This window comes from Gopherus evgoodei, chromosome 10, assembly GCF_007399415.2.
Source record: "Gopherus evgoodei ecotype Sinaloan lineage chromosome 10, rGopEvg1_v1.p, whole genome shotgun sequence".
Classification (NCBI taxonomy): Eukaryota; Metazoa; Chordata; order Testudines; family Testudinidae; genus Gopherus; species Gopherus evgoodei.
In genome coordinates, this window is record NC_044331.1 from 33,378,573 (window position 1) to 33,405,415 (window position 26,843).

The 26,843-nt window shown below is 39.3% G+C and overlaps 1 protein-coding gene across 1 annotated transcript in view; it reads right to left on the minus strand.

Annotated features, from left to right (window-relative positions):
- VPS13C (vacuolar protein sorting 13 homolog C) overlaps nucleotides 1–26,843 on the minus strand; it is a 131,549-nt gene that overhangs the window by 35,032 nt on the left and 69,674 nt on the right. Inside the window, exons 44-57 of the mRNA XM_030579044.1 lie at nucleotides 21,369–21,663; nucleotides 18,884–19,273; nucleotides 17,536–17,640; nucleotides 16,220–16,384; nucleotides 15,750–15,878; nucleotides 13,669–13,802; nucleotides 13,326–13,452; nucleotides 11,420–11,655; nucleotides 10,427–10,577; nucleotides 6,178–6,318; nucleotides 4,351–4,432; nucleotides 4,168–4,237; nucleotides 3,382–3,493; nucleotides 303–416 (exon numbers count right to left, since the gene is read on the minus strand). Coding sequence (XP_030434904.1) covers nucleotides 303–416; nucleotides 3,382–3,493; nucleotides 4,168–4,237; nucleotides 4,351–4,432; nucleotides 6,178–6,318; nucleotides 10,427–10,577; nucleotides 11,420–11,655; nucleotides 13,326–13,452; nucleotides 13,669–13,802; nucleotides 15,750–15,878; nucleotides 16,220–16,384; nucleotides 17,536–17,640; nucleotides 18,884–19,273; nucleotides 21,369–21,663 — 2,251 coding nt within the window. The remainder of the gene's footprint in view (nucleotides 1–302; nucleotides 417–3,381; nucleotides 3,494–4,167; nucleotides 4,238–4,350; nucleotides 4,433–6,177; nucleotides 6,319–10,426; nucleotides 10,578–11,419; nucleotides 11,656–13,325; nucleotides 13,453–13,668; nucleotides 13,803–15,749; nucleotides 15,879–16,219; nucleotides 16,385–17,535; nucleotides 17,641–18,883; nucleotides 19,274–21,368; nucleotides 21,664–26,843) is intronic.

Sequence of the window (26,843 nt, forward strand, 5' to 3'; positions counted from 1 at the left end):
AGTTTTGACATCCATATGACATTCATTATAGCATTCTGTTTGGACAGTTATTGTTATTAAATGCAGAAGGAACATAAAACAATATTTGTTGATGATTCCTAGATCAACTGAGAAACATTTCCACCAAGTATTGAAAATCTGACAAGTCTCAGATTCCTGCAGGGTCATATTACTGTAAATGAAAGGCTAGAAAATAGTTATTTAATCCGATCGATGTGAAAGGCTAGTTAAACATCATAAAGAAATTAGGAGATACTATTTAAGGTTTTTGCTTCTCTGAAGTATTTTCCTCTACAACATACCTTAATTGGAGAAATATGGAAGTGCTCAAAGAAACTGAGGGCTGACATATCAGTCAAGGAAGATTCCATCAATTCAGCATTAAGAGCATCTACATCTTGCTGAATTAACTTTGTCTGTTTGTAAAAAAGAACATTTTCAAGTCAAAACTCTGGTTTCCTCAATATCAACCTGAATTCAAAATGGGGGGGGAGAAGCTATGGGATCAAAGAAAGGTAAAAATAAAATTACACAACTGCTTAGATAGCTGTAGCAGAGATGTCCTCCAAATACACAAGTACAGTACATTAATTATCCATCATATACTAAATTGTGGTAACTATCCCCATTCCTTCATTATTCAAAGGAGGACAAACTAATACTTTCTAGATGACCCAATTACACCCGTTTTTATTTTGATGGGTACATTTTCTTCATTTGATGAAAAATGCAACTTTTCACATTTATTCTGTCTCACTCAAGATTTTTTCTTCATTTTTCAGTCATTTTTTAGTTTTTTATTACTTTATTCATTGAGATGGAGTGCTGAGTACTACAAATCATAAACACTTATGATTTCCATGAAGTTTTTGTTCACCTAAAGCTTTTTTCCCCCTCAATTAGAGAGGGCCTTCATTTCCAGGTGGAAATAAGTAACTGGGTTTGAACATTTCATTTCAAGAAAAAACAGTTTGTAGGAACTACTCTCACACAGAAATTATGGGTGATCTTTTTATTTCTGAAGGTGTATAGACAGATAGCTAAGGGTTAACGTCTCTTTCACTGGAAAGAAGTAATCTGAAACACCTGACCAGAGGACCAATCAGGAAACAAGACTTTTTCAAATCTGGATGGAGGGAACTTTGTGTGTGAGTCCTTTGTTCTGGGGTCTTCTGCCTGTACTCTCTCGGCTATGAGGAGTGATTTTTTCTATTTCCTGCTTTCTAATCTTCTGTTTCCAAGTTGTGAGTACAAAGATGGTTTGTTGTTTTGTATTTACATGTCTATAGTTGCTGGAGTGCTTTGAATTGTATTATTTTTGAATAAGGCTGTTTATTCAATATTCTTTTAAGCAAATGACCCTGTATGTGTCACCTTAATACAGAGAGACCATTTTTATGTATTTTTCTTTTTTATATAAAGCTTTCTTTTAAGACCTGTTGGAGTTTTTCTTTAGTGGGGAACTCCAGGGAATTGAGTCTGCAGCTCACCAGGGAACTGGTGGGAGGAAGAAGTTAGGGGGAAATCTGTGTGTGTTAGATTTACTAGCCTGACTTTGCATTCCCTCTGGGTGAAGAGGGAAGTGCTTGTGTTTCCAGGACTGGAAATAGAGAGGGTCGACTCCCTCTGTTTAGATTCACAGAGTTTGCTTCTGTGTATCTCTCCAGGAACACCTGGAGGGGGGAAGGGAAAAGGTTTATTTCCCTTTGTTGTGAGACTCAAGGGATTTGGATCTTGGGGTCCCCAGGGAAGGTTTTTGGGGGGACCAGAGTGCCCCAAAACACTCTAATTTTTTGGGTGGTGGCAGCTTTACCAGGTCCAAGCTGGTAACTAAGCTTGGAGGTTGTCATGCTAACCCCCATATTTTGGACGCTACGGTCTAAATCTGGGACTAGGTTATGATAGGCCTTCAGTTCCACCTGGAAATAAAGTAACGTTATGGGTTTGAACATTTCATTTCAAGAAAACAGTTTATAGGAACTACTCTCACACAGAAATTATGGGTGATCTTATTTCTGAAGATGTGTAGATGATAAAAAAAATGCTCCTGTTTTACACTGCACAACTAGCACCTGCTGCTCCCTTAGGAAGAAATGGAATGAGTATGCATACTTTCCAGCAAAATGATGGGGCCTAAATTAGTGGCTACCACTCAAGAGAGAGATCTTGGTGTCATTGTGGATAGTTCTCCGAAAACATCCATTTAATGTCCAGCAGCAGTCAAAAAAGCTAACAGAATGTTGGGAATCATTAAGAAAGGGATAGATAAGATAGAAAATATCATATTGCCTCTATATATATCCATGGTACACCTACATCTTGAATACTGTTTGTAGATGTGGTCACCCCATCTCAAAAGAGATATAGTGGAACTGGAAAAGGTTCAGAAAAGGGCAACAAAAATTATTAGGGGTATGGAATGGCTTCCGTATGAAGAGAGATTAATAAGATTGGGACTTTTCAGCTTGGAAAGGAGATGACTAAGGGGGGAAATGGTGGTCTATAAAATCATGACTGGTGTGGAGAAAGTAAATAAAAAGTGTTATTTACTCATTCTCATAGCACAAGAACTAGGGGTCACCAAACGAAATTAAAAGGTAGCAGATTTAAAATAAACGAAAGGAAGTATTTCTTAACACAACTCAGTCAACCTGTGCAACTCCTTGCCAGAGGATATTGTGAAGGCCAAAACAATAACAGCGTTTAAAAAAGAACTAGATTAATTGATGGAGGATAGGTCCATCAATGGTTATGAGCCAAGATGGGCATGTATCTTGTCCCTAGCCTGTTTGCTACAAGCTGGGAATGGGTGACAGGGGATGGATCACTCGGTTACCTATTCTGTTCATTCCCTCTGGGGCACCTGTCATTGGCCACTGTCGGAAGACAGGATACTGGGCTAGATGGACCTTTGGTGTGATCCAGTATGGCCATTCTTACGTTCAATCTGACAGTCAATTAAAATGGGAACTATTAACAGCTTCAATTAAAGATACTCTATATGTAAGTTAACTGTGCATTTTTTCATTAGCTCTGGAAAATAATTGTATGTATCCTACTGCAATCTTGACCCTCAACACCTTGCAGCCATGAGATCCACAGGTTGAATATGGATTGTGCAAACAAGCATTTTAACACTTCTTACGAATAGTAGTTACCCAAACACTGACTAGGAGCCTGTACAAACTAAGAGAACCCAATTCTATACTTCAGTTTGAGAATATATATTTTTCCCCAACTGTCTGAGCATTCGACTGGCAGTCATTTTACAGTTTGGAAGATGCTTTCATTTGTTTTAAATTTTCAAAATTTCTAATTCACATGGTAATAAATCAAATCTGTTTTAGCAAAATAAATACTTTTTTCCTAAACACATATTACCCTTTGCCTTTCAGCTTCTGGATCGGTAGATGGGGTGAAAAGCCCAATAAGTGCTCCTAGAAACCCCTGATCCAATTTCAATGCCATCTCCTGGATAAGAACCATGAAATATCTAAGAAAAAATAAAAGGAAAAATATGACGACTGACTTTTTCATACTTATAATCACAGATCATCTTATAGATACAGATTTAAATTAACAACCACATGCTGGGTATTAAGTGTTCAAGCTCATAACAATATTTTAATGCTCTGATTAGAGTATTAAAAGCATCAGTTTATAGTTGGTGAGGCCTAACAGAAAGACATCCGAAGAGATCTGCTATTAATAATAGGATGCAATTCAACACAGAAGAGGCACAATACATTAATAATCTAATCTATTTAGGGTTTATCCTAATAACTAACTGGTATTTCATACATTACAATACAATTGCTTCATGAAATACATTCTGAGAAAGTAGTAAAGCTCATGGGATAAGGGGCTTCCGACCCTTTAACCCTCATTCTGACCACGGTAGAACTCCCATGTAAACTGCCCATTTACCTGGGTGGTCACCATGATTTGTCAGCTTCGGGGGAGGAAGAGACTGCGTTTACAACACAAATGTTCTCTGAATGTGTTTAAGTATCTAATCAAACTGGCTTATGCTGAGACTTGTTTTAGTACTTGGGTTGGAAGACTTGGTACACTAATTGCATCTTAGCATACAACGGTATAGGCTCAAAGTATTAGCTCCACGGATATTAACATTTCTAAAGCAAGGTATAATATGCTTTTACTTACTTGAACTGCAGTACTTTACTGTACTCATTAAATCTAGTGATGATGCTGATATCTATGAATGGTTTTGGCTCTAATAAAAAATGTACAAATTAGTTAGTTTTATAATGGATTCCATTTTGCAGTTAAATCAAAATATTTAATGTCACAGCAAACTAATTTTAGATTACTCTTGCATTTACTTACCTGAATCCAAAGCTATTGACTTGGGAGGGGCTACAGGGTGAAACACAACTGGGAACAGTGGACCAGGTAACTGGTTATCAACCTGAAACAAAGTCATATCAGATGAGCAATATTTTAGAGAGAGTAAGATTTATAAAGGATTCCTTGGCTTCAGGTGGCTTAAGCAGCTTAGTTATAAAACAATGTTTTGGAGTAAAAGTTTTCATTTGCAATCTTATTTTGTGTTTACCCTGATATCTGAAGCCTTGCCAGCACCTGTTTATCAAGAACAGTTAGGACCACCAGAAAAACAGTTATGACTGGAAGTGTGCAAATAAGCTTTCAAATTTCAGCACAGGGTACTATTAAAAACACTTTGACTGTTTGTTGTTGTTTTATATTTTAAATAGTGAGGGGCCATATCTTGCAGTCTTACAAGCCAGGCTCCCACTGAAATCAACTCCCGTTTATTTCAAAGGGATTAAAAAAAATTTACAGGATTTGGCTCAAATCAAATAAGATGATCTCTGTCAACTCCACTTTCAACAGCCTAGTCACGTGTCCCATTCTGTATGTAAGCCTTATGTTGATTTGAGACTCCAACTAAATGTGGCATACAGTGAATACTTGGTACCATATTGTATTAATCCTCCAAGTACGAAGTGTTGATGCGAACACTAAGCTATAAATGACTGAAGTGACATAATAAGAAGCTAATAGAGCTTGGTAGACAGATAAAGACTGTTTAAATTTCTTAACATTTCTCAGATGGATTGAACTGTTTAGGTTTGTATGATTTTTATATAATTAGGAAAATAAAAAGAAATGGAATATAGAAACACTTCCTGTTGTGGCCTTGAGTCAAGTAACAGTTACAGTCCCAGGATTTGAAAAGAAGCATCCAGTTATGAGTAACAAAGCTGGTTATTTAAAGAGAGAGGTTCTTTGCAGAAGTATTAATACCGGAATACCACAAATTGTCTTCTTCCACAAACTCCTATGTCTCATTCTTTAAGAAAGTATTATCTACCCTTCAGAGAATACTTTTAGCAAATATTCTCCCTTTGTTCTTTTGACTGAAGAACATTAGAATCTGCTAAACTTATATGACATCAGAATCTACAAGATCAAATGTAACAGCTTTATTTCCATTCAACAGCACTTGAAAAGATTTACCTTTGGTGCTGAACTCATGGCAGTGCATGAATGGGTATGCAATTACAGGGAGTGGCGAAGGGGAGGCCTAGAAGCTCAAGTTTTACAATGGAAATGTTCTAACTGTACAAGTATTGCTTCAGACTTCCAATATACTGAAGAATCAAACCTTCCAACTATTACTACCAAGAATAGCAATTTCTATTCTGACTACTCACAGTAGTAAACACCATGCCAGGTAATTCTTGTAAGACTGGACTCAGAAACTCTAGGTACAGCACAGAGAATAAGGGACATCTCATAACTAAATGCAAAATACTCAACTTAAATGCTGAAACAATGTTTATAATTCTTTTCTCTGCCACAACAAGATTTCCATCATGACCTCAATTATAACCTCTACCACTCTTCTTTATTCTGCCCTATAGATTCCTTACCAGCACCAACTGTGAAATACTGGGACACAGTAAAGTCTTGTAGCATATATTTAAGGTCATCTAAGCTATACTCTGATGAAGCAAAGCTAACCGTGAGGACCAGATCAAAGGATTACTCAACACAAATACCACCTCGCTCCTTCTTATTTTACCACAAGAGGACTGTCAGCTTCAGATGATCTCACCTGATGTGGAATTGATCTCAACACTTACTAGCAATACCTGTTCAGCCTATAGTGAATAATAAAAATGATACCTGAAGCCAATTCAGCTGTGCCCGTAAGCTTCTTTGGTGAGGAGACTGTTTGAACTCAATATGAATGCCCGATAGGAAGTTTCGTCGAATACTGCATTTGATTGGGAGGCGCATTTTCATTGGCACCTTACAGAAATTCACCTAGAAACAAAAAATACATTTTAGCTCCATTTAGCTAATATTATTGCTCTTAGATTTCATTAAAATGTCCTTGACTAGACATAAATGGGCATTCATCAATTAAAAGAAAATACACTAATATTAAAAAAATTGAATTTCCAGAACTTTCTCACTGTTGCATAATAGAATGGTTTTGAACTGGACGTACACAAGCCAACACTAATTTTTCTTTTTCTTATAAACAAGGAAATAAAACTAGATGTTACGTTGTTACATTTGATGCATATCTTTAGTTTGTTGAATGGAGAAGTTAGGAGCAATCTTATCACAATTTAAGGTATCAACATTTTTAGTCAACAGAATTAAAGATAACTAGGAGTCTGGTGGCACCTTAAAGACTAACAAATTTATTTGGGCATAAGCTTTCGTGGGTAAAAAACTCACTTCAGATGCATGGAGTCACTTGCCCAGGTGACTCCAAATCTCCATCTTGTAGAGGGGATTCTACACAGGGGAAGGGAGAGGTTTCCACCCACAAAAGAGAAGCTATATGAAGCCCTGGGAGACCCCTCCATTTCGTCTTCACCTGGCTCAAGAGGTAGCCTCTCCAACCCCAAAGGATACTTGAAAGAAATTGGAACAAAGGACACTAACCACAGGGATGTGAGTGATTGTTGGATCCGGACTAGAAGAAGGCTAGTCTGTCAAAAGCTTACTGGAACATCTGAGGGTGAGATTTCATCTGTAATCACTTTCTTACTGTATTAGACTTGCATGTTTTATTTTATTTTGCTTGGTAATTCACTTGGTTCTGTCTTATTACTCGGAACCACTGAAATCCTACTTTCTGTATTTAAAAAAATCACTTTTTACTTTCAGTAAATCCCCACTTAACATCCTCTCGCTTAACGTTGTTTCGATCTTAGGTCCCTGCTCAATCACAGAACATACTCCATTTAAAGTTGTGCAATGCTTTGCTATAACATCATTTGGCTGCCTGCTTTGTCCACCGCTGGCAGCCCCCCCACCCCAAATCAGCTCCCTTACACTCCCCACCGACAGCGCTTCCCACTAGCTAGCAGATCCTCACGGATCAGTGCCTTCCCCCTCATGCTCGTGGCAATGAGCTGGTTTGCGGCGTTCAGGAGGGAGAGGGGAGGAGTGAGGACTCGGCGCGCAGGCTCCCTTTCTCTCCCCTGCCTCCCGAACACCGCAAACCAGCGATTGCCCCAGGCAGGTGAGACAGTGGGGAGCCTGCATGCTGAGTACTCGCTCCTCCCCTCTCCCCGCCCCCTCAACATTGCAAGCTAGCTGAGTGCCACAGGCAGGAGGGAGAGGGGAGGAGCAAGATCGTGGCGCACCTCCCCCTTCCCTCCCACCTCCTGCCTGCAGCAATCAGCCGGCTTGCAGTGTTCAGGAGGCAGGGGAGTGAGGGGGAGCCTGTGTGCCATGTCCTCGTTCCTCCCTGCTCCCTCCTGCCTACTGAACACTGCAAACCAGCTGATTGTCGCGGGCAGGAGATGGGGGGGAGGAGCGAGAACATAATATGTGGAGTAAAGGGGCAGGGGGGAAGAAGAGGCAGGTTAAGGGTAGGAGTTTGGGGGAAAGGGTGGCATGGGGGCAGGCCGACGGTTGAGCCCCCCGCCCCTGGTGCTTGCAGAGTAGGGGAAGCTGCCGCTGCTGCTGCTGCTCCTCAACATGCTTCTCCTAGCCTACAGCACCTTCAGCCTCCTTGCCTGCATCATTGTCTCCAGTGCCAGTGGGCTGTGCCTGTGTGGGGTAAGGCGGGGGCACGTCCCAACTACAGTATTGTACTGTACGGCAAAAAAAATGTTTTTCCCTGGAACCTAACCCCTCCACCCCATTTACATTCATTCTTATGGGAAACTGGATTCGCTTAACATGGTTTCACTTAAAATCACATTTTTCAGGAACATAACTACAATGTTAAGTGAGGAGTTACTATATTAATTAACCCAGAGTATGTATTAATATCTGGGAGTGGGGGGGGGGGCAAGCAGCTGTGCATCTCTATCAGTGTTATAGAGGGTGAACAATATATGAGTTTATCCTGTATAAGCTTTATACTGGTTAAAATGGATTTATTTGGGGTTTGGACCCCATTGGAAGTTGGGTACCTCAGTGTTGGAGACAGAAACACTTCTTAAGCTGTTTTCAGTTAAGCCTGCAGCTTTTGGGGGACATGGCTCAGACCTGAGTCTGTGTTTGTAGCAGGCAAGTGTGTTTGGCTCAAACCAGGCAAGGCACTGAAGTCCCAAGCTGGCAGGGAAAACAGGGTCAGAAGTAGTCTAGGCACATCAGGTGACAGTTCCCAAGGGGGTTTCTATCATCCAACTCGTCACAATATCGGTTATGCAGGTATAATAATGCCTGCATCTACAATTTTCACTCTATGCATCTGAAGAAGTGGGCTTTTTACCCACGAAAGCTTATGCCCCTATAAATCTGTTAGTCTTTAAGGTGCCACTGGACTCCTCATTGTTTTTGTGAATACAGATTAATACAGCTACCCCTCTGAGAATTAAAGATATATGCATGCAAATGAAAAATTTTTTTCAGCATGAAATTTTTGTACCACAAATCTATGTAACTTGGATAATATTCTGAAAAAATAATCAGTTTAATAAAAACCCTCCATCACTCCATTATTTTAACTAAAAAATGCTGAATCACAAAAAATTGTGTGCCCTATGTATCATTTAGTTCACACACAATCATATTCAAAGCTACACAAACTTAAGGCCTATATAACTTATGGTAGTATAAAATATTATCTTTTTGGATACAAAATAGATGCAAAGGTCAGATTGTTTACAATACTGTGTATCATAACAGTTGTGTGTCTATTTTATTTAGCCTTATTAAGTACTTTAAGAGATTTTTTTCAACAGTTCCAATATGCTGGGAATATGGAATATAAGTGTTCTACAAAGGACTGGTTCTTTAGAAACATCTAAATCACAAGAGAGAAATATTATAAACACCTGAAAAGCTGCATTTTTTTTTCTGAGTCAACAATGTAAAAATGCGTCATTCTATTTTTATCCTCAGACCACTATGCATTAACAGCTATAATCCTATGTCCTCTATTTTTATCTGTTAATCTCTTTGAGGATGAAGATTCCACAGAATGAAACAGCTCCCATTTTTGAGTAAGAGGTGATAATGTACTAGTCAACATTTACATTCATCACTGTCCTAAAATAGATGGAATCCAGTGACCACAGTAAAGCAGTACATACCTATTTAGTAAAGCACTTAAGCAGATGTTTGGCTTTAGGCACCTATGTAAGTCCAGTTGACTGCAATGGTATTTCAGCACATATACAATGCTGAATTGAATGGAAGTGTGACTGATCTTATCTTTTTAAGTATCAGAGGGATAGCTGTGTTAGTCTGGACCTGTAAAATGTGACAAAGAGTCCTGTGGCACCTTATAGACTAACAGACATATTGGAGCATAAACTTTCGTGGGTTGCTTTTTACTTATCTTTTTAGTGGCTACCATCTGATCTCTAATACTGCTACAGCCAAAGGAGAATTTCTATTAGGAAAAGGTGTAGTGGCATAAATATCATAAAGTCCAATGTGCTTATAAAGTTTCCAATTCCTGTGTCATAAAAGGGATGAGATGTGTTTTGGTGCTTCATAAAGAATATACATCAAGTATAACTTCTGCATGGAAGAAACTTTAGACCAATTTAAACAAGCTTTCATAACGAAATATCCTGAAAGATCTGAATTGTTTTAGTCTTACTGGATGCATCCTAGACGACATACAACTACTGCATAGTTGAAAATAGTGTCTGTCAGACAAATATCATTAACAGTAACAACGAGGAGTCCTTGTGGCTCCTTGTTGTTTTTGCCGATACAGACTAACATGGCTACCATCATCATCAATGTTTATTAAAGCTATCTGACAAGACATCAGATGGGAAACGATCTGTAATATACTTAAATGTACAATTGCATACACAGTTAAGGCATTTCCCAAATGAAGACTTTTACATGTTGTTTAAATACATTATTTGAAGTAATATGGTGAAAGCTATTATACAAATTTTACTATGAAAATTGATTAAACATTGAATAGCCACAAGTATACCTCAAAGTTGTTGTCTATTATAACCCAGCCCAGATCTTCCATGGCATTTGTGGAAAGGTATTTTTGATAGGCTTTTTCCAACAGGTTTATCCGCTTTTGATTAAATGGCTTCCATCTCTGCTTTGGTTTCAATTCCCAGACAACACCAGAACTACAAGAAAGTACATTAATGTAATTAGTACTTTTGAATAAAAATGCATTGAAGTAGAGTATACCAAATTTTCTAATGTTTATGAAACACACAAAGCCTCAACCCCATATTTCTGATGCTGATTTCCATTCATTTGTCAAAATTATGGTTCTTTCTTTATGCCGGCCAAGTCAATGACTGATGAAAGTGGAAATGAAATTTAGAAATGAAATTTGTTTTTCTTGAATACAGATTTCTACAGTTATTATCACAACAAAGTGAAGACATAACCCAAATTACACTGCTGTCCTTTTGTGGATACTTCTATGCATCTATCTTTTCTATTTTTTGATGAAAAAGGATATGATTTAGTACAAAGAATCAAGTTAATAATAAAGTTATTTCTGAAATATGAACAGGAAATTGAAGAAAAATTGATTGTTATCATGCACACGAGTGTTTTCAAATTTAATTTGCTATTGTGAAAGCAACTGTTACTAAAATGCAGAGTGACAAATCAACTCAAAATGTGCCTTGTGTTATATCACAAAGCACGGTACTTCAACTAGTCACACAATAACTCCACTGTATTCAAAAGATATAATAGGACTTCAAGTCCAGAAATAAATGTCCAATTAATTAGGGAACTGTGACAAGACAGGCATTTAAAATGTATATTCCCTTGATAGCTCTACAACAGCAGACAAAATGTAATTTTAAAAATTCAGCATATAATGCTAAAAAAGTCCTATTTTAGAAGCATAATCCACTTCAAAATGATACTTGTCAAGTGGTTTAAAGTATATGCCTATAAACTACTCCGTGATCCACTGAAAGGCAAACTTGCTTTCCATCTGCAGTACCTAGTAATCCCTATGTAAGAGATTTCTTGTTTATTCTCATTGTTGACCAGAGAAAGTCCAAGACTATGAAGTGACAAGTTTATTTCTTCATCAGGTTGCTCCATCTCCTCTGCTTGCCGTGCTTTAGAAACTAATGCAACGTCGTCTGTAAAAAGCAGTACTCTCTGGCGTCCATCCAGAAAGGATACCCAGTGTATTTGAGTGTTTGAATTATAAGGAAATTGACCACATTCATCCTGAGTTGGAAAAAAGAAAGGTACTTTAATTGATTGCATAAAAACACAAAGCAACTAGCAAGCAACGGCCCCAATTCAGCCGAACAATTAGAATTTCTGAGGTATCTTATTATTGCCTTAAATCTGTTTTAGGAAATTAATGGGAAGGTCTCTTCTGTTAGCAGGGGCTGCCTATACAACCCATACTTTATTTTATTTTATTTTATTTTTTTAAGTATTTAGGGTCTTGTGGGTCATTAAGATGTTAAATGAGTTATCCACATTTTTTTAAAAAAGCTAAGGGTAATCAAGAATTGAAGACCATATCAATACAATGACAGAGTTAAGAAAAATAATCTCCTATTATACAGCACCTTAGTATACTAAAATCACAATATTAAAAGGACAAATGTAGTGTTTAAATGTTATAGCATCCCCTTAATGTGTTAGAATTCTTCCAGGGTTAAGACAACTGTGAATGAAGGAGAACTGAGACAACTATTTAGGCTTTTGAAATGTAACTTCAGAAGTGAGTATTAATGTAATACTCATGTAATGTACAATAATTAACATAACGCTAACCATCCGGTACGATGTGTCTTAACAGACATTAAAACAGGTTTCAATAGTCAGAAGCTACAAGAAAGTAGCAATTTTCCAGAATGAAACGATGTTTACATTGTAAGGTACCTCATTTAAAAAAAACCAACCAACCATTACTAAAACTGAGCGAAGAAAAATGAATTCCACCTTGTAATAAAAATGTTCCTTTATTCCTCTGCCTGTCAATTACCAGTTATTTTCTATTTTCCTGTCCTAGACTATGTGATCTAATCCCTTGCCCATGTAAAATTATCTTTTTTTTTTTTTTTTTTTTAAATCAAGTGCTGTTTCTAGCAGGATGGATTTGCTTGATCTTTTCCTAGGTTTATGTCTTCACCTTGGTTTTGCTCCCCTTTCTTCCTGTTTTCTGTCTCAGCATTGTCTTTCTACCCTCTATCATAAATCATTTTTCTCTCCTACCTGCATGTTATACATGCTGCTGAACAATGAAGTAGCTTACAGTGAGCAACTCCTGCAATGCAGTACTCTACTCAATGGACATGTTTCCTCTTAGTGAAGGGAAGGACATCAGGGTTGTGATTTTCCCCAACCCAGAAAAAAATACATATTATATTCTGGAAAATAACTGCAAGAAGTGCTGCTTTCACCTGCTGCAGTTCAAACAGGAAAAATTAGACTGTACATTGTTTACTTTTGATACTCGTATAAGTGACCATCTTCACTTGCTGCACCACTTCCTCTTTCATTGTCTCCTCTCTTTAGAGGTGTATCAGCAAATACAGATTTCTAGTCCTGGCAGCAGTAACAATCTGCTCCTGTTATTCCTCATTTATACACAGCCTGCTCATTAGTCTGATTAATATTTGTTTCAGATCAAGGAAATTGGGAGATCTGAGTTTTGCCCTACACACCAGGGCTCACAAGATTTTTTTAACATACTCTCAAGTAGAAACAGCAACTACACAAAAGGTTTTCTATGTACAGAAACAAAAACCATGACCAAACAAAAGGTCTTGCATTTTAAATGACCATATCCGAAGTCAAGGCCTCATCTCCAGTCTCTCAGTAAACTCATGCTTCTAGTTTGTGTCACACCTTCACTCCCCCAATTTTTGTTTTAAATGTACCTTAAGTAGATCATGTTCACCAACATTTTGTGCGTATGTCCAAGTTAGTTTTCTTATTCCAGTGGGATCTGCCCAGGCAAACAGTCGCACCTCCTTTGGTTTTAACTCCATCTCCTCCTGTAATCCACTGCAATAAAAATAAGCAGGTAAGTAACCCACTGAAACTCATGGCATAAGCCAAGTTTAATATGAAGGCATTGGAACATCATTGTAAAATACCTATTTCTTATCTTCATTATACTGCAATTAAGAAAAGTGTATGCATTTAGGTTCCTTGCCTTCAACAGTAAAAGCCGGATGAAAGTTGGAAAAAACAGATGGCAGAATTCTTACTTTTACATACCTCTGTTTATATTTAAGGGTGTCCCATGGAGTCTGGTTAATGATAAGAGCTGGAGCGGCTCCCTCATGGTAATCAGAGAAGTTTATGACTGTAGAATTTTCAGAAACGTTCACATTTACCAGTATGCCTCCATTCTGTTGAAGATAAAGACTTGCACTGTATATAGTTTATTAAATATAAAATATGAACAGTACTTACTGACAATTAACTGAGTTACTTTGCATTAAGATGCATCCTTTATAAACCATTTATAAATGATTGTATGTTGTAAACATGTTACAGATGCACATATATATATAGTGGATAGTCATAAGCAATCAAATGATCTGCTGAACTCTAATTGTGAAAATGATTAACCAATTATTAAACCATTTATACATTATTTACAAATGTAACCTTAATGTAGGCCGTGACTGATTTTTAGTTAAATCTTTGAAATAGCTTTTAAAATTATTTGTTTCAGTGTACTGGCTGAAACAGTCTCCTTAAAATTTTGATGATGTTAGAACTTACATTCAAACCTTCGTATTTATTGCCTCTTAAGTTGGCATTCCCCATGTAAAATATGGCAATGTTAAACTAATTCTAACAAAAACTTTAATGGTTAATTCAGAGAAAATAATCCTCTAAAATGTACATGTGTTCCACAAGCTTTAAGGGGTCAGTACTTTTGTCTTTGAATGGTCAATGTCTTTTGGAGAGTGAGGAAGGCTTTTCCTGGGTATGTAAATGGATCGGTCTCCCAAGCAAATCAAGCCTGAAAAAGCTTTCCCTGCCTTCTGAGAAGGCTTTCCATAGGAATCTTGTTCACATAGGGAAGAGCAGAGGATCCAGTGTGTCTTCCAAAGTCAGAGCCACTCTCCTAGTCGTGTGAGGGTTAGGGGCCTGAGAACAGTTGTGTCCAACATCGCTATATGTAGCTTCAGAGAAGATTCTGCCACACAGACAGTACACTTCATTACCTTAAGCTTACTTTGTTGTTCTGTGGAGTAGTGTGGGTATGGGGGGAGAGAGGGCACCTGTTATCATTGAGGAGTTCTGTTGATGGACCTATTCTGCTAACACGTGCCTTCTGAAACTCTCTTAAGAGGACTGGAAGACTTACACTCTGCTATTTGAAAATTTAATTTTATGTCAAAATTTCAAGTTGAGGTGGAAGTACTAAATCTACACTCTGTTTGCATTGTAGAGACAGAAGATTGTGAAAAGAAGGGGTGTGGCCTAACAAAATCCAAACTGCCTTCAATACTTGCAAAGAGAGACATAGCCCAAACAGTTTAGATCAGGTTGCAGGTCAGGACCCAAAAATGGGGAGTCAAAGATATCACTCTTACATATCCTGTGTTTCTAACTATTTGAAAAAAATAAACCTAAGTGCCTCGGCACATCTCTCCAGCAATCTACAATCCAAAATTATCCCCAACAATCAGTTGAGTGACATGCCTAACAATCTGTTCAACCATTCAGTGTTTGGTTTAGATTATATGTAAATGTAACTCTGCTTTGAGTGACTTGTTTGAACATGCAACACTTATGTGCCTAGAATTTCATGGTGGCATGTAATGCAAGTGAGAAATTCAAAAATTTTATCAGTTTAAACATGAAACCATTTTTAGACCATACTAATTATTGTCCATTTGATCGTCAAGAATGCTACATCACATCTCTTTAGGATGTTGTAACGGCTTAAGAATTTGAGACAGAGAAGTGAGCTTCCCTTCTTTTTGTGGTGGCGCACACATCACAGCAAATCTTGCTGCAAATCAAGTAAACAAACTGCAGCTGAGGTATACCATTCTATTTATACATCAATACAGCTGTGCAGTTCGTTATCAGCTTGTGAAGAAGTCAATTCCACCTAGTTTCATACATCTAAAAAAAAAGGATTTTTAGAAGTACAAACTGCATATCCTGCATAAGCACCAAGTGCATATCCTGCTACATTCACCCTGACTTTTCAATAGGTACTTTAAATCCATCTGCCAACACTCAATGAAGGGGACTAAGGAATTACACTGACTTGGTTAACACTACAAACGTAACAAAATTATAGAAAATATTATTTAAAGTCAAAGACTCACCAACTCTTCCAGACTTAACAAAGTACCATTGTCTTGTGTGTTACAGAAGAACGGTGCGGATGCACTTTCACAACCCACCACTCTGACACATAATTTACCAGACAAATTTTCAGGCCAAAATGGAAGACACTGGGAGGAAAAAGTCAAACAAAGGGCACATGTAACATGATGATAATTCAGCAATATTGTTATAAAGGTTTGTTAATGACAAATATAGATTAGTCTTCAGATACTCTCCCTCCATACCCCTGACATCCAGGAGTACACATTTACACTGTCACTTACTAAGTTACTCCATCTATGATGATCTAAGAACCTTACATCAGACTGCCTATTGAATTTTCTTCATAAGTTTGACAAACACCTCAGCCTGATTAACAAAAATATGAGTATTTGTTTCTAAATATTTTACCTTACACAGAATCATGTCTGTTTTAGAAACATCTAAAGCAAGAAAAACAAAAGAATACCTCTGAAGATGAGAAATAATTCCAGTTATGAGTTGGCAAAGAGCCATTAGACTTGATTTCTCCAACTTCCAGCTCCAGAGAAGAATTGTTTGCTATGGTGTAGAATGGAGTTAAGGTAACTATCCTGGTAAGATTAAAACTACTCATTTTGATGCTAACTCCAACCTGTTGAATGAAAATAACTTGGTTAAACTCAGACCATTTCTCCATGGTATTTTCATGTGCTTGACATATAAACAAAACAAGTGGAAAAGTAAACCTTTGTAATCCCACAAAGTTATTCCTTCTACATATTTATTATCCTATTAACAGCAATACTCAAAGGCCTCAACAGTAGTAGGACCAGTGCTAGAGACTACACAAACTCGAAGAAACAGAGACTGTACCTTCAAAGAAGCGTGTGATATACCCAATACAGTGGACACAGATTATTTTAGCAGTGGTATTTTATATTCACTTAGAGAAAGGAAACCCAAGGAGAATAAAATTACTACAATAAAGACATGAGATAAATATGGTTTGCTCAACGTGGGAGGGAGTGGAGGAAGGTCAGATTTTCGAAATGCTATTGGGAGAAAAGTGACAGGCTTTGGACTTAGCCCAGATGAACAGAGCAAGAGATGAAAAAATGGAAAATAACCAGGGGTCAATCTGGCCTTTAATAGGACAGGAGGTGGGTTCTGAAGGGCTATTAAAAAAGGGAATAAGTGGTTTTCGTTTGATGGGAAAGATAAAGTTTATCTTTAAAAGGAAATGTTTGTAGTCTCTCTATAAATGTTTCCATTTTGCCCCTAGGACGGTTATTTCAATATCTGCAAACAAGGTAATGTTATTTAGTTATCGGATTTTTTTTTTTTAAGATAACCACTGTATATAGTCTAATCTGATATTTCAAAGACTAACAAAATTAAGTGTGTATGTACTATTAATTATTTGTGAATTTATTATTATTTGTAGCACCTAGAATTCCCAGTCATTAACCATGATTCCTTGTAGTAGGCACTATACAAATAAATCAAGTATTTGCAACTTGATCATCTGTGTCTCTAACTTATCTGAGATGGCATGTCCATCTTTGAAAAGGTAGGCCTCACCATGCCCAAATATTTAAATATCTTTTTTCATAAACTAGGCCTAAATCCCCAGGTGGCCCAACTACTGGCCACCAAACATCACACTAGTATTATGCACACTAGTGTGATTATGTTAACAAACGAATGCACCCAAGAAATAAAAGATGAAATATCAAATTGGCTTTTGTTAAACTTATTTGTATCAAATTACTATACTGAACAAATACAGAAAGTAGGCCTTACCAGATAGTCTCTGTCATTGCCTGGGCACTTTACACATCCGTAACTTCCTACAGTATCAAGGGAGAAGCTAGTGGACCATGAACTAGTTGAAATACATAATTGGATCTACAGAAGAAAAAGCATTTTATGTAAATTTAAAGAACTTAAAAGTTCATGATGATGATAGACAGCAAGATTATCTATATTGTATTATATTAAACATCTAGACCAACTGTGTAATGGCACCAACGCCTAGGTCGTAAGCTTTTGAAAATCCCACCCATGATGTATTACTAGCAAAGTCACTCAGTTTCACTGCTGCAGTTCCAGATAGCTGAGTTACTGAAACCGCAAAGTACTCTGACTCTGGCAAAGAGGTTCACTACATCAGAAGATAGGTGATCAATAGAAGAACACACAAAACCAAATATGCCATCTGCCCTGGTAGCCCTTAGTGACCATAGCATGTAGATAAAGAGGGAGAAGAAAAATATATAAATGATTGTGGTTTCTATTTAAAAGTCAACGTAATAACCAAAAGATGCTGTCAAGACCAGTCTGCACTTATTGCTGACAATTTAAAGGTGCAACCTCCAGAACTAACGGCCTACATAATCCAAAAAAATATGAAAAAAAGTAATACTAACAAATTGTTTCATTTATTTTGTCACAGAAACACTTTTTTTTTTTTTTTTTTTTTTAAGATCATGACTAACATATTTAACAGAATGTACCCTAAGACAAGGAACTAATGGGATGTTCATCACCCAAACCCCTTTGCCTAGCGAACTTCTATTAAATTGACTGACTCTAAACAGCTGTGAGAGAAACGATAGCCTTAAAAATCAAAAGCAAGTAACTATCTCACCTGTCCACCCTCCCACTTAATATACTTCTCTTCAAAATCTAATAAGAAATGAAATAGATGCTTTTATTGCCTTCTAGTGGCTCAAACCCCCACAATAAGAGTTGTAATTTTGAAGGGGAAATTGTATCTATTATAATTTTTGTAAATACAAGATTAGCACTGCTTCACATTTTCCAACATTTTTCATTTCTTTTTTTAAAAGTTGAACTCCAGTGCAGGATGAACTAACGCTCCGCTGCCTGTACAAGTTGCTCCCTTGTTTCCCCAACCTTCCCCAAGATTTTGGGAACAGAAAGAGACAAGAGAGATAAACTAGTGTTTATTTCTCTTCCCAAAAGGAGAGCTAAATTTAAACAAAAATACAGATGTTATATTGACAGATTTTTTAAAACAAGTATTGATACTGAAGCAGGGTAAGATTTTCAAGGCCAAGCATGAATAATGTCAAAAATTAAATAATTCCTCACTTGAGGATATTTTAAAAGAAATTAGGTAGCATACCTTGTTTTTACTAAAAATGTTCCTTTTCTTAAAGGAAAACAGGATAGTGTCCCTGTAATCTGCTGGGTGTTTCACATGTATATCTTCAGCACGATACTGCAGAACCCGGGAAGTCTTATTGATTATCCAATAAGGACTGAACACAGACAGGATCATACGGCTACCAACTCGCCTAACATGTATATAGACATCTATTGTCATCCTATCTGTGGAACTGGCGGTAAAACACACAGGAAAAAATTCTGGCAGCCCATCATGGACTCTAAAATGTCCATTCCAGTTTTTACCCTGATATTTTATCAGAACTAACTCCATTATTTCCCCACTGATTCTTGAGTGAAGAACATCTGCAGCACTCCCTTCTAGCAACTCATGCGCTTCTGCGGTTCCCTAAAATAAAACAAAACAATTTTTAAGAGGTTTACTGGTAAGAACTATACAGTACTGAACAGTGGTTACTACAAAACAAGTGCAATAGCTTATATTCCACTTTTTAAGTCTTACCTGTTCATTTGACCCTAGAGTTTCCACTAAGGGATATCTTTGATTACAGACACACAGTACAGGGCTATCATGACTGCCCACTGTACACAGGAAGCCTTAAGAATTCAAGGACAAGCCAATATATTACAGCATAATGATTAATCATCATATTATATATTTGTCTAAAACAGGGTTTCTCAAACATGGGTCGCCGCTTGTGTAGGGAAAGCCCCTGGCGAGCCGGGCCGGTGTGTATACCTGCCCAGTCTGCAGATCTGGCCGATTGTGGCTCCCACTGGCTGCAGATTGCTGCTCTGGGCCAATGGGAGCTGCTGGAAGCAGCGTGGGCTGAGGGATGTACTGGCCACTGCTTCTAGCGGCTCCCATTGGCCCAGAGCAGCAATCCGCAGCTAGTGGGAGCCTCGATCGGCCGGACCTGCGGACGGGGCAGATAAACACACCGGCCTGGCCCACCAGGTGCTTTCCCTACACAAACGGCGACCCCTGTTTGAGAAACCCTGGTCTAAAGTCCAAACACAGTGTTACTGAATTCAGTATGGCCGATGGAGAAAAAAGACAGACACTTACAAATTACCTAAACAGATCAAACTGTCAACAAGGGGATTCTTATACAACCCCTTTCATTCAACTATTTCACAGTTAAAGAGGTATTTTACAGGTATCACAGTAGCTAAATCAACTTGCCTCAAGTTACACATAAAACCCATGGCAGATCTGCAAGCTAACTAGGTCTTTTCCTCCAGCTACTAGAACATACAAGTTTAGTTTCACAAATTGAGAGCTATTTGTTTCTGTGAGAGGATCCCCTGCCCAGGGACAACAATTGTTCCTCACTTTTCTCTCCATACGGTATTACACTCCTGTTACAATTTTGGATCCAAGCATGACCTTCCAGTCAACTTGTCACAAGTTTTTCGACAGAAATTACTCTAGCAACCAGCTCTACCTACGAAGTTTTTTTTAATAACTACCATGATTAACTATATAAACAACTTAATTGGGCAAATTTGTGGCACATCCATGATCCAGGAGCTCTCTCAAAAAACTCAGTTTATTGTCTGATAATTACCTGTGCATCCAAAGACCCTCCTAGTTTGAGACTAATATAGTAGTGGTATTCTGAAGCCCTAAAATGGGCCTATGGTGATCAGATGCAATTAATGCATTTTACCTCTCATAAATGAAGCCAGGACACACAAATCAGCTGGCGATACCAGAAATAAACACTAACAAGTGCTCTTCAATGTGTGTGATGAACATCAGGTTGCTTCTTGGTCAATCAGGGGATAAATACCAATTTCCTTTAGGTCAGGAGACTGAAACACCTCACAGCAGTCATTTTAGGCTGTCTATTGCTGTACAAAAGCTTAAGAGGATTTCATTCTTTCAGGGGTCTTGTTCTCTTACAAAACAAAAAACAAAACAATTCAAGACCAAATTTTCTCCTCCGATGTGACACTGGAAATGCTTCTCCGTGTTATCTCACCAAGAAAGTGGGGAAGGGGAAATTATCAAGAAAAGCACTAACTTCTTTACATTTCTAGCCAAGTTAAATGTTATAGATGGCCATCATGAAGACCTAAATTAATAGCCAGGAAAATAAAAATCTAGTGTCCATCAGTTTTGACATTTAGCAATATGGTTCTCCTTGGCACTAAACTAACGTAAAAGTGGGGAACAATGTTCCTTTTATGAACAATATTTGATCCTCTAGAAAAACCTGGTCCCTAACCCTTGTTACTCCAGGTGGATGGCAACACAACAACTTCAACTGTCTCTGGGTACTAAGTCTCATCATGCAAGAGCACTCAGACTGACTTGGGATGAAGGAAGACTCCAGCTTACATCCCTTGCCCTAGAATCCAAGAGCCAATGTAATCCATAATATATATAACTTAATATCTTCTGTTTGCAGATGGAAATCATTGAATGTTTTCCTTAACTTTATTTTAAAAAAGTCACGATTGCTTAAATTCCATACCTCAAGTAAATATCTCAAAGAGTATGGCAGAAGATTCCTCAAAGTGAGCGTTGGGTAAAGATGGATAATGTAGGCTGGATCCCAGTCCTCCCCGGACGTTGCAATAAAGTTTAGTTGATCAGGAACAGCAATTGTCGTGACTATTAGAGGCAAGAAGCTTACTTCGGTAGAAGGGCACTGTAACATACATCTCACTTCACTGCTTTTATGAAGCTCTTCTCTCCAGGCAATATAAGTTGTGGATTCGTTAAACTGACCTTCTAAGATCCCTGTTGGTTGAATAAATAGATGACACCTACATGGGATGGAAAAAACAAAAACCACTAATAGAGCCTTCACTAACACACAAGTGTGGATAACACATTTAATTTTAGATGAAACAAATAGAATAACCTAATCACACCGAGTAACCAAAAAGCTCTAAAAACCCCAACTGATTAACCCTTTATGCAATGAAAAATAGTGTACTAGGATTATCAGAAAGAATAATGTAATCAACCACGGTCCTGGACATTCATAGACAACCTTATTAACAGTATGAGAAATATTTATAATAAGATGGTCAATTCTTTAGTGTTTGTAACCTGGATGAAAAAAGATTTTGCAGGAGAATGAATACAAGAGAATTCTATATTAGACCTAGTCCTAATAGATAAAGAGGAACTGATGACAGAAAAAAAATGGGTACTCACCTTCTTGTAACTTGTTTTTCGAGATGTGTTGTTCATGTCCATTCCAATCATGTGTGCGTGCACCGCGTGTGCGGTTGTCGCAAACTTTTTCCCTTAGCAGCTTCTGTCAGATAGGCTATGGAGCCCCCTGGAGTGGAGCCTTCATGGCGCTCAATATATGACCCTGCTGACCCAACCCCCCTTCAGTTTCTTCTTGTCAGCTATTCCAACAGAGGGGAAGGCGGGTGGTATTGGAATGGACATGAACACATCTCAAAGAACAGTTACAATAAGGTGAGTAACCGTTTTTTCTTCGAGTGCTTGTTCACATCGATTCCAAACAGGTCATTCTCAAACTCTCTCCAGAGGTGCAATTGGAGTTAAGGAATCACTGACTGGAAAACCGCACTGCTGAAGCTGCATCCTCTCTGGCATATCAGGTGATGGCATAGTGGGTGGTAAACATGTGCACAGAAGACCAGGTTGCCAATCTGCAGATCTCCTGAATGGACACCTGGGCCAGGAGGGTGGCTGATGAGGCTTATGCTCTTGTTGAGCGGACTGTAATCGACAGGGCTGGGACCTAGGCCAGCTTGCAGTAGGTACGGATGCAGTCCATGATCCAGTAAGAGATGCACTGTGAAAAGACCAGACGTCCCTTCATCCGGTCTGTCACCGCTGTGAACAGTTGATTCAATTTCCTAAAAAGCTTTGTGCACTCGATGTAGAATGCTAGTGTTCTCCCGACATTTGGGAGTGAAGCCTCTGCTCCTGCGCACTACCATGTGGCGTGGGATAGAAGACTGGCAGAAATATATCTTGGTCAATGTGGAATTGAGACACCACCTTGGGCAGGAAGGCTGGGCGAGGCCTGAGTTGTACTTTATCCCTATGGAAGGCCGTGTAGGGAGCATCAGAGATTAGTGTAACTCAGACACCTTCCTGGTTGTTGTGATGGCAACCAGGAATGCCACCTTCCACAAGAGGTACAGAAGGGAGTATGTTGCCAGTAGTTCAAATGGGGCCCCCATTAATCTGAAGAGAACCAGATAGAGATCCCAAGCAGGTACCAGTGGTCACGAATACAAAGTGCCCCAGCTCTCCTGGGTGGAATGCCAAAATGGCCATAAAGTGCACCTTGATGGATGAACCTGCTAACCCTTGCTGTTTCAGGTGTAATATATACTCAAGCATGGGCGGTACAGATGCTTAAAGGGGCTGCATGAGGCACTGCTCACACCACCACGAGAACCTTTTCCACTTAGCTATTTAAATGGCTCAGTTTCCTGCTACCAAGAAGTACCTCCCTCATCTGTTCCGAGCACTGGAGCTCCATTGAGTTTACCCATGAAACTTCCAAGCCATGAGGTGGAGGGACTGGATGTCGAGGTGAAGGAGGCAACCATGGTCATGTGTGATCAGATCAGGGTTGAACGGCAGTGCGATAGGGATGTCCAAAGCATGGTGTACCAATGTTGGCATGGTCATGCTGGGACCAGCAGAATCACCTCTGCCTTGTCTCTGCAGATCTGGAGGAGCACCTTGTGGATGAGTGGGATTGGCAGGAAGGCATACATGAGGCAGCCTCCCCAGGGAAGCATGACCATGTCCGAGATGGAGCCTGGGCTGTGTTTCTGGAAAGAACAGAAGGTTGGGCACTTCCTGTTGCTCTTGGTGGCAGAGATATACCTGGGGAAATCTCCACCTTTGGAAGATGGAATTTATGATGTCTGGACAGTTGGACCACTCATGGTCACGAAATGACCTGCTGAGATGGTCTGCAAGCTCATTCCACACTCCTGGGAGATAGGGTTGCTTCGGCTCCCCCAAGCAGATCTATCTTTACGTGACTAGGAAGGAAAGTGTCCCAAGGTCACTGATCTAGCTCTTCTGGAAGGGGTACCTGATGGTAAGCCCAGTGGGTCCAAAAATGCCATTGCGCAGGGGGTTGCCACTGTGGCTGCCAAACCGCACGCACATCCCTTTGACACCTGCTTAACCTGTGCTGACTGCGCCTCGAATAGCAGGAGTCTCTATCAGAGAGTCTTAAGAATCCAAGGATGAAGAGCATGGCTGTGCTGAGGCCCCATGTGTCAGTCATCGGTGCTGCAGGGAAGAAGCAGGGGACCAGTGCCACAATGATCTTGCCGATGACCGGTGCTGCCTGTCTGGTGACAGCAATCGGCTTCTGTGCTCTGGTTCTGCTTTTGAGAGTATTATGGATTGGTGCCAATGCGTGCTTGGTGCTGGGAAGATGGAGCACTGTGCCCCCAATGCCAGGCATGTTCCCATTGAACATGGTGCTGGAGAATGATGTGGCAATAGTGATCAGGAGTGATGCTGGGCATGATGCCAGACCAGTGACTGAAAGCGCTGCATCATTGCAGGCTTGCCGCTGGACGGTGCCGGTCTCACCAGTACCAGAGGCTTGTCCTTGATGTCCAGCATGGAGGGTGGCTCCAATACTTCAACCTGGCCCTGCCTTGCTGAAGAGTCACTTCATGCCAAACTCAATGGTGCCTTCTGGGGCGCCGGAGTTGATGGCACTGACTCATGCTGCCTGGGAGCCAGGTCTTTGCGCGGGTGCTGCGAAGTGTCCCTTGGCAGTCTGGGAGTTCTGTGAGGGAAGCGTCCTCTCTCAGGTTTTTTGCAATTGTGAGGCACCAGAGAAGTGGAGCAGTGCTGGGGCGCTGCACCTTTTTGCGGTGCTGGGGATTACCAGTGCCGAGGGTCTCCTGCAGTAGAGTCCTTCCTCAGCACCAAACTGCAAACAGACACCAGAGCGCCCTGCACTGAGGAGCTCGGTCCTGAGCCTTGGCGGTCCCTGAGCAGCTGCCTCAAATGGAAAACCCGCTTCTTGTTGGCCCTGGGTTTAAATACACTGCAAATCTTGCAATGCTCAGACTGATATGCTTCCCCCAGACACCTCAGACAAGAGTCATGGGGGTCACTGTTTGGCATAGATTTGTGGCATGTGCTGCAAGTCTTAAAACCGTGGGTTCACGGCATGCCCCAGAGCCCCCAAAACAGTGAAGAGGTGAAAACTATCCCGCTCACACCCTCTATAGTAACGAAACTACAACAACACTAATACTACAACGACTACAAAACAATAAACCTAGAAGAAGAACAAGTAACTAAGCAAAAGGGAGCACTTGCAAAGCAAGCGAGACATAGTTGCAGTGCCGCCACGGACGAGAAGAAGAACTGAAGGGGAGGGGGTCACATCACCAAGGTGATATACTGAGCGCCATGAAGGCGCCACTCCAGGGCACACCCTAGCCAACCCGACAGAAGCTGCTCAGGGAAAAAGTTTCCAACAACCATGCACGTGGCATGAGCACACCTGATTGGAATCGACATGAACAAGCACTCGAAGAAGAACTAAAAATTAATGGTAGCTTACATACAAGTGATCATGAGTTGTTCACATTTATAACATGCAAGCAGAATAAAATCCAGACCAGTAATAAGTATACTTTGTTCTTTAAGACTGTCAATTTCACAAAGCTGAAAACAATTGAGCCCAATCACCTGGGAGGAAGAGTTTAATGAGAAAAATGTGCATAATAATTGGCAATCAATGAAGAACACCTTACTAGACACCCAAAAAGCCACAATCCCGCAATCAAGAAGGCAGTGTTGGCAATAAACTGACCTGGTTTAGAGGGAAAATGAAGGCAGCTGTTAAAAAAAAATATAGCAAAGGGAAGAAAGAGGAAGCTGATAGTAACAAATATAAATCAGAAGTTAAGAATTGTAGAAAGTTGATCAAGAAAGCCAAGGGATAGATACAAGGAAAAAAATCTATGGCCAGTTGGGTTAAGTATAATAAGGAGTTTTTAAAATATATTAGCAACAACAAGAATCCCAACAATGGTATGGGCCCATTATTGGATGGAAATGATAGAATCATCAATAATAATGCAGAAAAGGTAGAAGTGTTAAATAAATATTTCTGTTCTGTATCTGAGGACAAAACACGATATAGCTTCATTAGGGAATGGTAACACTCTCTCCATTCCACTAGTACCTCTGGAGGATGTTCAACAGCAGCTACTAAAGTTACACATTTCTGCACCCAACAGTTTTAAAAGAGCTGGGTGAGGAGCTCACTGGACCATTAATACTGATTTTTAACATGTCTTGGAGCACTGGGGACAGAAGATTGGAAGAAAGCTCATGTGACAACTTTTCAAAAGGGCTAATGGGATGAAGTGGCTAAGCAGACACCTTTCAGTTTGACAGCAATCCTGGGGAAGATATTGGAGCAGCTGATAGGGCAATCCAATAAAGAACTGAAGGAGGATAATGTAGTTAATGCAAATCAGCATGGGTTTATAGATATTAAATCCTGTCAAACTAACCTGATATCTTTTTTTGATGAGATGACACGTTTGGTTGATTAAAGTAATAGTGTTGATGTAACAGACTTCTATGAAATGTTTGACGTGATAACATGTGGCATTTTCTTACAAAACCAGAACAATATAAAATGAACATAAACACATTAAACAGATTAAAACCTGGCTAACTGATAGGTCTCAAAATACAATTGTAAATGGTAACTCATCATTGAACATGTCTGTGTTCAGTGGGGTCCCACAGGGACTGGTTCTTGGCTCTATGCTATTGAACATTTTTTTTTAAGGACCTGGAAGGAAACTTATCACGGATACAATTTGCAGATGACACAAAAATTGGGGCAGCCATAAATAATGAAGAGAACAGGCCACTGATTCAGAGTGATCTAGGTCACTCGATAAACTGGAAGCAAGCAAATAATGTAAAACATATACATCTG